Here is an 11,023-nt window from a genome sequence, read left to right on the forward strand (position 1 = left end):
AATGCAAACCCTAGGAATGGAGCTTGCCAATATTTATTTTTAGCCAGGTTGACTTAAAAATTTCTCTAAGAAACCTTTTGGTGGGGAACAAAAATTAAAGGTTAAAAAGGCTATGAAGCAGAGACCAAGCCTGTTTCAAAATGTAGAGCAATATTCTTAATACATGTTGGTATTATTCTAATAAACTTAGACCAGACAGCTTAAATATCAAACTTTGTAGTACAGACTTGAACACTGCAGAGATGAGAAATGATGTTGGCCATAAATGCTTTGCAAGTTGCAAGGATGAAGAGACCACCCTTCAAATGATTGACTGCATGTAAAAGCCCTGGGACCACTCAACTTAATACGTAAGTGAGGCGATGTAGAAACCAAGAGTACTTGAAATACTGTGTAAATATACAAATTAAAAAGTACAGGAACTAAAATACAACTTTGCCTTATCCTTGAGGCATAATAGGTGGAAGATGCAGGGACAGCTCCAGAGAGATGCTCCAGGGAAAATAATCACAAACTGTTCACTTTCAAAGCTTGTGTTAGAATAAAGAAAAGCAGCAACCCTTTGTGTATTGAGGATCCCTTTCATTTATTCCAGTCTCTCCCTTGGGATTAACAAAAAAAATCTGATTTGGAATCAACGAGGACTGTGAAAATATCAAGTCTGGGCTAGGAAGAATATTTCCTGGCTAAACAGAGTCCCTTCTAAAACCTGCCTGTTGCTCAGCAAAGATGTTTTCATTTTTGATCCAACTGGATCAACATAATTCAACTGTATACAGCAAACAGATCCATTTATCATTGTAAAGATAGAGTTTATTTTCTGTTTTTATAAAATGGGGTGACACCAATTGGTAGGAAAAAATGCTGAACTGATAATAGGGGCAAGCAAGATAGCCAGACTGTTTATCGATACTAGGTACACACTCAATATGCTCATTCATTTTAATAACTAATAATTTATGAAATGCTTGTTTTTCCTTTTTTCTTTAAAATAACTTTAGTAACTGCTAAATAAGATACCATCATTCACAAAAACTGATCCCGTTGATTGTTGTTTTCTTGTTGGGAAAATACAGAGTAATTTGATTTTTTATTTTTTTTTGCTGTACAAGATTTATATACTATATATACTAGTTTGTGTTCTTAAATATATTTCTCAATCTGTGTACAAATGTAAGATCCGGGATAGATTTTGTAAAACAGTTAATCTCTTAACACACGTTTTTGGGTTGCCTTAGCCTCAAACCAGTTTTTCAGGTATTACCTGCTTCAAATAATATAGTTAACAAGCCAAAGACTGCAACAGTGGAATTTTCACAAGCAGTAGCAGGCAAGATCTACAATGTAAATGGCATCAGGTTACATCAATTTCTTACACAGGTAGTCCTTGACTTACAACCATTCATTTAATGACCATTTAAAGTTACAATGGCCCTGAAAAAAAGTGACTTATGACCAATTCCCACACTTATGACCATTATAGGATCTCCATAGCCAACATAATGACTTTGGATGCTTGGCAACTGACTTGTATTTATAATGATTGCAGTGTCCCAGGGTCCTGAAATTGACATCTGCAACCTTGAGTTTCTGACAAGCAAAGTCAATGGGGGAAAGCCAGATTCACTAAACAACCACATTATTCACTTAACTGTAGTGATTTGCTTAACAAACATGGCAAGAAGGTCATAAAATGGGGCAAGATTCACTTAACTGTCTTGCTTAGCAATGGAAATTTTGGGCTTAATTGTGGCTGAAAGTCAAGGACTACCTGTACTTTTTCTTAAGGTGAGCTAAACAAAACATCCATACATTTTTGCAAGTTAAAAAATTAACTTTTGCAGTATATAGACCAGTGATGGCGAACCTTTTAGTGACTGAGTGCCCAAAAACTGGCCCCGCCCCCACTCCGCCTACCCACAGGGCCACTCACCGCCTCCAGGGCCTACCACAGATCGCCCAGGCAGCCAGGCAGCTCCATCCTCTGCCCGCACCATCAACTGTGCGCGATGGGGCATGAGGGCAGAGTCTTGTCTACACTGCCTGGCTGCCGTGTCCTTGGTTGCACTGCTCCATGTGGGCCACACTCAGGGGTGACTCCTCCAGGGGGGCTGCTGGTGAGGGCGTCGTGGGGGGGGAGGCGAGGCTGGGGCAATGGCACGGGTGCCCACAGAAAGGGCTCCGAGTGCCGCCTCTGGCACGCGTGCCATAGGTTCGCCACCACTAATATAGACTGTTCCAATATATTAAAAATAACTTTATTTTCATTTAATTAGGAAAAAGGATAAAAAATTCCTACCCTGTAACCAAGCTCCAAATTACATCTGAGCATTTATCAACACTGTAAATTAGTTGCTATTGCTCTAGTTATCATGAATCACCAACTCATCCTGAAAATAGAGAACTGAAATATTCTGAAAATTTTTAGAAAATAGCATATCTTGCATGTAAGTGCAATAGTCATCCATTTACAACCAGCCGTTTAATAACTGTTCAGAGTTATGACAGCCTTATAAAAGGTGCTTTATGGCCTATAAAGCACTTGTGGCCTTCGTAAAATGTTGTACCATGCCTCCTTAACTACATTTACAATTGGTTAGTATCCTGTGTTCACAATGTTTTTTGCCAGTTTCAGGTAAAAAAAAACATTTGGGAAAACGAATTTGGACTTACATAATTTGCTTAATGTTCAATGAAAAACAGTCTAAAAATCAGACCCAGTCATGTGGTGCCTTGACTTATGATTCCAACAATTTATTACCAAAATTCTGATCCTAATTGCAGTCATAAATCAAGGACTACCTATACTCATTCAATAATCCAATTACATCTTATTTAATCAAAAGGAAAATTTCTCCTGATCCATAGAATACATAGATTGTGAATTTTACCTCTCATTAATTGTTAACAGATAAACCAAGAAGATTCTTCAAAACCAGTCTTTATTATTTTAAAGGCAACTAGAAGTACTTCCATAACTATTTCTTAAGCAAAAATGAAGTCATGTTTCCTTTAATTTTACAAGATAATTACTAGATGGATTTTATTTTAAGAATATACTGAATTTCTAAACCAGTTGAGGTTTAATTAAAAACAGAAAACATACATCACTTATGGATTCAGACAAAATTACAAGAGCACAGAACTGGAAACATTCAAAAGCCCTAGAAAAAAAACAAAACCTAATTATAACAGGCCCTCCAAGATTGAGCAGATAATTAAAAAGGTAGAGATTTGTGTTAGCCATCAGTAAATATTTCATAGCAAGGATTTCAATGAATAGTTTTTGTTCTTCCTTTTGCACCGTATGTATTCATATAACATGACATTAGAGATAGATGGTGTATATACCTTTCTAACTTAGTATCTAGGTCATTACCATTTATCATAGTTATATTTTTACCTATATTCTTAAGTGTATAATGAATATTACATGGTAATGGGAACCACTTTGCTTCCCTCCCTCAAAACTAAGGAATTAGTCATATTCAATAGCAAAAATTAGTACAAATAACTAAAGGGCTCCCAATCATTCAAGTAATCAGCTTACTGGTGTTGATAAAAATATTTGCTCACTGTGATATAGATGAGTAGCACGTTAATCTGCTCAACACTGATTGCAAAGTTTCCAGCCTCAGTTTCATTTGTACCAATATAGTTAAAGCCAAAGCATGCAACATTTAGGGTGCTTCTTTCCAGTGCAAGGATATGATCCAAGAAGAGTTGATTTCAACAGTTTAAGTAATTCTTGTGAATTTAAGAACTGAAAATGAATTCTTCCAATTAAAATAAAATAGTTAGCCTCTTTTGTGTTAGAAATTAAACAGTCCAATTATCCCAAACCATCATAAACAGAACCATCATTCCTCCACTCCAAACGTCATCCCCAATCACTCTATATTTTTGGATCTACTAAGAAATAACAATTATACAATTTAAAAACAAACTATGTTTTCAGTAAGAAAATTATAGGCATGGTAGAAAGGTGGGATGAGGTGGTTTTATGTGAAACTTGAATATAGTTGTTAACTAATATTTATTTTTGAAACAAAGAGGAAAATGGATTCTATCCAAAGCACCCTAGTTCTCATTTGAGAATTAGCAGTACAATGGCTTGTGTTATTGCAATATATAATAAGCGATCAATATTTCCCCCATGTCTTGCAATGAAAAGAAATTTTATGGTTGACTTCCAAATTTGGATGAAAGTTTGCCAATGAGATTCATGACTTTAGGGTTATTCTGATATTTTGACATATTTGCTGGATTCTGGGCGACATCTTGAAAAGCTGCCATTACTTCTGGATCCTGTAAAATAAGAAAAGATTAAAATGTATCTGTCATGGTTCTGACTGATGAACCCAACCAAGCAAACATCTTCAAGAAATTCCAATTTCTTAATGAAAAACTTCATTGAATACACCAATTCAGCACATTATGAAAGCAAAACCAGCTCTGGCAAGACCCCTCCCAAATCCACATAGTAAAAGCATTGAATTCTCCCCCTCCCTCTGGGTCCGGTCACGTTGCCCAATCAAGTGGAAAAATATTATTATGAGAAAGCATCTCTAGGTCTGGTGTAATGTCCTTGACTCTCACGGTCTGGCTTCTTATCTTTGAAGTCTGCATACCAAACTGATTCTCTCCCCTCCCAAAGTTCATTGGCAAGTTGAGAAGCGATGATAACTGTTGCAGCAGGGGGGGGAAAGTGCTCTGAAACTTGACAGTATCACTAGGATAGTATGATGTGAATTTTTATGGACATTTTACGCTTCAATCCATCATAAAATATAAAGTAGAAAAATTACAGTAAAATTAATGGGTACTAAGCACTATATTAGATTATATTTAAATCATTTCATAAAGTATGATCTGAAAAGCAAAAATCAGTACACGAAACTACGATTAAATTAAATACAATATGCTGTTTTGGACCACCTATCAAAATTCAACAAAGACCTAACAAGTGCATCCCACAATTGACCTGGACACTGATGTCCTGTATGATCAGAGGGATTACCAAAGAAACTACCACACAACATGAAAGACTAAGAGGAGAGGACGTGACTAAAAACAGGAATAACAAAAGCTAGGAAGGGATTTATCAAGGACAAAGGATTGAAATTGGTAGCTTCTCAGTGGCTACTAAATATAAAGATGAAAGCACCAATAAAATAAGCTGGCATGGAAAGTTGTCATTCTAGCAAATATGTAAAACTAAAGATGCACAAAGTTATTTTATAGCTAGGTATAGAAGCAGGAATATACTATACCCCAGCAAAAGAGAATAGTGAATACTGCTACAATATGAATCTGTCCCTAGAAATATATGCAACTTATTATTCTAGTATGGGTATTGTAAAGTTTTAAATTAAGTGCAACTATCACAACCGAAGTCTATTCTACTTATAAATCATTCATTTGCATTCAGTGTTTGGAGTCATTGCTTTTTACTGAAGGTAGGTAACAGAGTATGCAACCTTGTGACATGCAAGGTTCAGAGATAATGTTGGTATCCATTAAACTACAGATATGTTATTTGCTGTTTACGCTAATTCAATTCCTATATATTACGATAGCCTTCTTAAAAGAAACCTCAATTATGGGATGCATTTTTAAACTGCGTTAAAGTGGAACATTATTGCTGCTTTGTAAAAGAAAAATTCTGCATACTGCAGAAAATTTTAATAACCGAATATATCAGGTATTTAGAGCTGATTATTTATTCTAAGCCATACTAGAATTGCTGGAAATCAGGTTGCATAATGATAATGAAATGCACCATGAGCCAATTGCAAAAGGCAGCTTTGCTTGGAATAGCTTACATCCTGCAATGATACCCACCCTTAACACGATCAAACAAGAACACCTGCCTGTCCCACATCTTTAGGAGACTCAGTAGGTGGGTAAAAATGCCAAATCCAGTCTAAACATCTGCTGAGTATGTGACAAACCATAATAACAACAATTTGTAAGAAGTGCGCACCTATTTTTTCTAGTTAACTTTTGTTTTCAGGATCCTACAAATGCTAACTTAGTAGAATGAATTAATGAAAAACCGAAATAAAAATCTCTGGAAATAACAAATACAATCGTGCAAAAATTTATAGTAATTGGAGCAGAAAGTCTTAAAAAGGGATCAGAATTCTTATGTTGTAGCAGCATTCCTTTCTCAATTATTCCTCACCTGCATGGCTGCAAGAACTTCAGGGTCACTAAGAATTTCATTGAGACCAGGCATGCTTCCCATTCCAGGCATGCCTCCAGGAAAACCACCTGAAAATATAAGGAATATTGTTATAGAAAAAGTATTACAGGGGACTATATCTTAGTTACATCTGCATCATATAATAATCCACAAGTTAATTATATCTGTTTTATTTAAATTTCCAGGGTACTCAGATAGCTGTTAAATAATCAAGATAAATTTTATTTCTCTAAAAGCAGCAAAATGTTGCTACATTATTATTAAGGGGCTGCCACAAAGAAGAGGGAGTCAAGCTATTTTCTAAAGTGCCTGAAGGCAGGACAAGAAGCAACGGATGGAAACTAACTAAGGAGAGAAGCAACCTAGAACTAAGGAGAAACTTCCTGACAGTTAGAACAATTAACCAGTGGAACAACCTGCCTCCAGAAGCGGTGAATGCTCCAACACTGGAAGTTTTTAAGAAGAAACTGGACAGCCATTTGTCTGAAATGGTATAGGGTTACCTGCCTGAGCAGGGGATTGGGCTTGATGACCTCCAAGGTCCCTTCCAACTTTTTTTTTTTATTATTATTATTATTATTATTATTATTATTATTATTATTATTATTATTATTATTATTATTATTACTATTATTACTATTATTATTATTGGTTACTAATAGTTCTTGTTAGAGAATAGTAGTGTTATTTATTTTATTGATTGTATCTTTATTGGCCAATGACTGAAATAAAGTTATGTCTATTTTCCTATGTTTTGTGTGCTGAAATCCATGTTACACTGTTTAATATCACAGCCAAGAATAATTGATAGTAATATTAGAACGTTATATACAAACATCAGAAATATAGCACTTCCAATTTGTTTGATGAATCCAAGTACAAAACATAGATTTTCTTTTTCCTCCAGAGGTTAAGCAAAATATTATGATCCCAATTCACATGAAGCTCAAGTTTCTTCTATAAATACTCTTGAGATGAATACACACCTGGGAAACCACCAAACTGAGGTCCTCCTGGCGGTTGGCGAGCCTCTTCCTCCTGCAAACATGAAAATATGTACTTGGTCTCCAATAAGAATATGTAAAATTCACCATTTCAAAGATGGAACCTCCTATTTTTCCTTCAAACCTATGTCAACCCAGCCATTCAGGAGTGGTTCTGGAATTCACTGGAAATAAATCTTCCAACCCCATTTGTCTACATTCAAACAAACCAGCATATGTTAAATGGAAAACTGTTTTACCTACAGTCCTTAACTTACAACCACTCATTTAATGAACGTTCAAAGTTACAACAGCTTCAGAAAAGGTAAAATATGGTGCCCCCCCCCCAAGGCAATTATTTCAGTGCTTGGCAACTGGCTAAGATTTACAACCAGTTGCCAAGTCCACTGGCGATCATGTGGTCACCATTTGCAATTTTCTCTATGAACTTCCCCAGAAAGTCAGTGAGGAAGCCAAGAGGGGAGGCTGCAAGCAGAGAGGGGAGCTGAAATCTCCATTCCTGTAGCCAAAAAATTTCCTCTCCATGCATGGAGGGGAGCTGAAATCCTTGCACATTTGTTTTAATTGTGGCTTGTTCAATTTGTATGACCTCCCAACTCCTCAAGTGACCCTGGGCAGCAAACAAAATTTAAAAAAAAATGCAAGCATTAAAATACATAGCAGCTAAGAATAAAGTTCCCATCACGACTAAATTAACCATAAAATAGATCCCTGCACCATTCAGGGCCCCAAGCTTAGGCCCGATGGCTTTCTTAATATTACTCCACCAAAATGCCTATTAAACCATACAACATAGTTTATACCTATAAATAGTTGAGTTTCCCCATTATGTTAATTGACAACTGAATAAATAATCTTGTAATATTATGTGAAGTAGAAATCTGACTACTGTTGGGTAAGAAGCCATTTTTATGATGTTTGGGGAAACAGAGACTTGTAAAATATGAAATTAAGTACTTTTCCTAATATGTTATTCCAGTAGCTAGCACAATCTGCCAGCTCAGACCTAAATACAGATAGTACTCAACTTACAACTGGTTACTTAATGATTGTTCAAAGTTATGATGGACCTCCCAAGAGCTACTTACAATTCATTTTCAAAATTACAACAGCTGAACTCCCCACAATCAGATGATTACATTTTGGATACTTGGCAATTGGCTCACTTTTATGGCCATTTGCAGTGTCCTGCAGTCAAACAGCAATTTGCAATCTTTTTTGCTGGTGTTTAATGTTTACTTCTGGCTTCAGTTATCTCTTTCAGTTATCTCTTTCCCTACATAATCTTTAAATTAAATCATCCAGCCATGAAACTGCATTAGAATTTTTTATTTTTATTAGTCTATAAGGTGCTAGTTAAATTTTATTGTTTCATGGGTTAATGTAAGCAGTAAATTTTGCTCAGGCTTTTTTTATTCCCACCTCAGGCTGTATCCAAGAATTTTTTTTTCTCTAGATATAATCTAAAAACACTAATTACAGAAGTACAGCAGCATCCTGTGGTCTGTCCAGAACATCAAATATTTTTAAGTAAAAACTGTTTTTCTTTTTTTTAAAAAATAATAATAAAGTTTGCTCTTGTTTAAATCTATTTATAGATTTTTTTTCATTTTTCCTCCCCTGAATTTTACCCTTTTAATTATCAGAAAAGACAGCACAGCCCTCTCATACATCAGGGTTAAGGAGAACATGTCAGGTGACGGGTCTCTTGGAATACAGGTAGTGGCTGTATAAATTATCCAGTTCCTAGGTAGAAGATGTGTCAGGGTATGAACTCTTGTTTGACATCTCTAGTCTTCCCATCTAAGGACTCAACTATGCCACTATATGTTTTTCAAACTCCTACCCTTTGAGCTCTCTCATGTTCCTCTCGGGCTTTTTTTACTCTTTCCATTCTTTCTTTAATTTCTTTTTCTTCACGCTTTCGTTCGTATTTCCTTCTGTGTTCTGCAATCTTCTGAGCCTGAGGTACAAGATGAATAAAATTTGTCCCATGTACAGTATAATTTATACAATATAATTCTAGCATTCTAGAATAACTATTTTTAGTTTGTATTTTGTCAATTCTCTTAAGAACTGTAGGGTTATAATCAACACGAATTCTTTCCTTCAACACTGTTACAGCTCCAAAATATCCCACAGAATTGTCTAAATTTGGCAACACTACAGTCTTTTAGGTGAAAATCAATTTCAGTAGAAAAAATAATAGAGCTTAACTCTCCCTTAAGAGTTAAATAAAAATTAATGAGAAACAGTCTGCAAGTTTATTGGCAGAATGAACAAACAATTACTCCAGTAAAACTCTTCAAAAGCAAGAACTTCTGGGACGGTATTAACGTTTTGTTTTCTTTCATACACAACACATGGACAAGTAGCAAAGTATTAGAACCAACAATGCTCTGAGATCTATAACAGTTAAAACAAAAAAATTGGTGAAAAGAAACTTTTTATTTAAGAATCTTATGGCATTAAATATATAAAACTGATAAATATTACAAGCTTACAAGCTTAAACTGAAGTAGTTTAACCAGCATGTGATCTGAAGTGGACAGCCACATATAAGGCAATCATTCTTATTTGAATAATTTCAATTCTGTCCTTTCAAAACACAAAGAGGAGCATAATCCAATAATCACCTATTTTGAGTAGTATAAATACATGAACTGGCAATTCACAACAGGACAAGAATTATAGCCTTAAGAGTATAATTATGCAGGCCAATGAACATCCATCTCCCTCAAGGAATTATGCTATAATTACTGCATAAAAATATTCAGAAAATTGCTTCTAAAGTTCCAGCCAAACCTTAGGATAGATTTCACATTTGTATTGATCCTAAAAAATCACACTGAAACAACATTATAGAGTAGATGCCTCAAAGTAAATTACTGGGCTTATCCTGCTTTCAATTATCAGTTTCCAATGAAAAAAATGCTTAGCTGAAATGGTACTTTGTCTGAAGAAATTATCAGTTTATAAGATTTTTTTTTCACATGTAGTTCATTTTGTAGAGATTCCTCGGCACATTTTGTTGTATTCTCTATAAATACAAGGTAAAAACAGGCCCAGCCTAGTTTTACTTGTGTCTCTGAAATTTATAATTTAGGTTCAGAGATGTAAGGGAAAGAGGGGCTATATCTTAAGCAAGACAACACATTAGCAAGAACAGAAATTTCCTAGGCACTGTTCTTTTCTTAATGTGAAAAGCAAGAAAGCAAAAACCAAGAAATCAGCAATGCTGCACCAGGATATCTCATTTCTAGAAGTTTTTTTTTCTTTTGCTTATAAGAACCAAGTAAGATAAAGCTAGAGAAAAAGCTACATTCCATTCTGTAATAATTTTCAATGATATAGGTAGAAACATAAATGGTTCAGGGTTACTTGATCCACATACACACCCTAGGATAACATGACACTGGAGAAAGCATCGTAATATACACAAAAAGCAAATGAGAGGGGCTGTGGTTATAGAAATTTCAACTATACACATTCTCATTGTATATAAAATAAAAAATTACTGAACCATTATTTATTTTGTATAATACTAAAATAGAGATCAGTATTGGTCAAATGCTAAAGCTTTTAATGTTAGACCAGAAGTAACAACACAATTACCGTATTTTTCGCACCATAAGACGCACCTGACCATAAGACGCACATCGTTTTTAGAGGACAAAACAAAAGAAAAAAAAAATTCTAACCGGCGGTGGCGCGGTCAGGTAGGTGGCGGCGGCGCGGTTGGATAGGCGGCGGCGGGCCGTCCGGGAGGCCGCGGGGGGGGTGCGGCACGCCGCGGCGGGGCGTTTGGGAG

The 11,023-nt window shown here is 35.5% G+C and overlaps 1 protein-coding gene across 1 annotated transcript in view; it reads right to left on the reverse strand.

Annotated features, from left to right (window-relative positions):
• Positions 1-2,796: 2,796 nt before the first annotated feature.
• Positions 2,797-11,023, reverse strand: part of ST13 (ST13 Hsp70 interacting protein) — a 16,640-nt gene continuing 8,413 nt past the window's right edge. Inside the window, exons 9-12 of the mRNA XM_015813592.1 lie at positions 9,059-9,175; positions 7,195-7,246; positions 6,188-6,276; positions 2,797-4,308 (exon numbers count right to left, since the gene is read on the reverse strand). Coding sequence (XP_015669078.1) covers positions 4,180-4,308; positions 6,188-6,276; positions 7,195-7,246; positions 9,059-9,175 — 387 coding nt within the window. The 3' untranslated portion in view covers positions 2,797-4,179. The remainder of the gene's footprint in view (positions 4,309-6,187; positions 6,277-7,194; positions 7,247-9,058; positions 9,176-11,023) is intronic.

This window comes from Protobothrops mucrosquamatus, unplaced genomic scaffold (genome assembly GCF_001527695.2).
Source record: "Protobothrops mucrosquamatus isolate PMUCROS unplaced genomic scaffold, P.Mucros_1.0 scaffold173, whole genome shotgun sequence".
NCBI lineage: Eukaryota > Metazoa > Chordata > Lepidosauria > Squamata > Viperidae > Protobothrops > Protobothrops mucrosquamatus.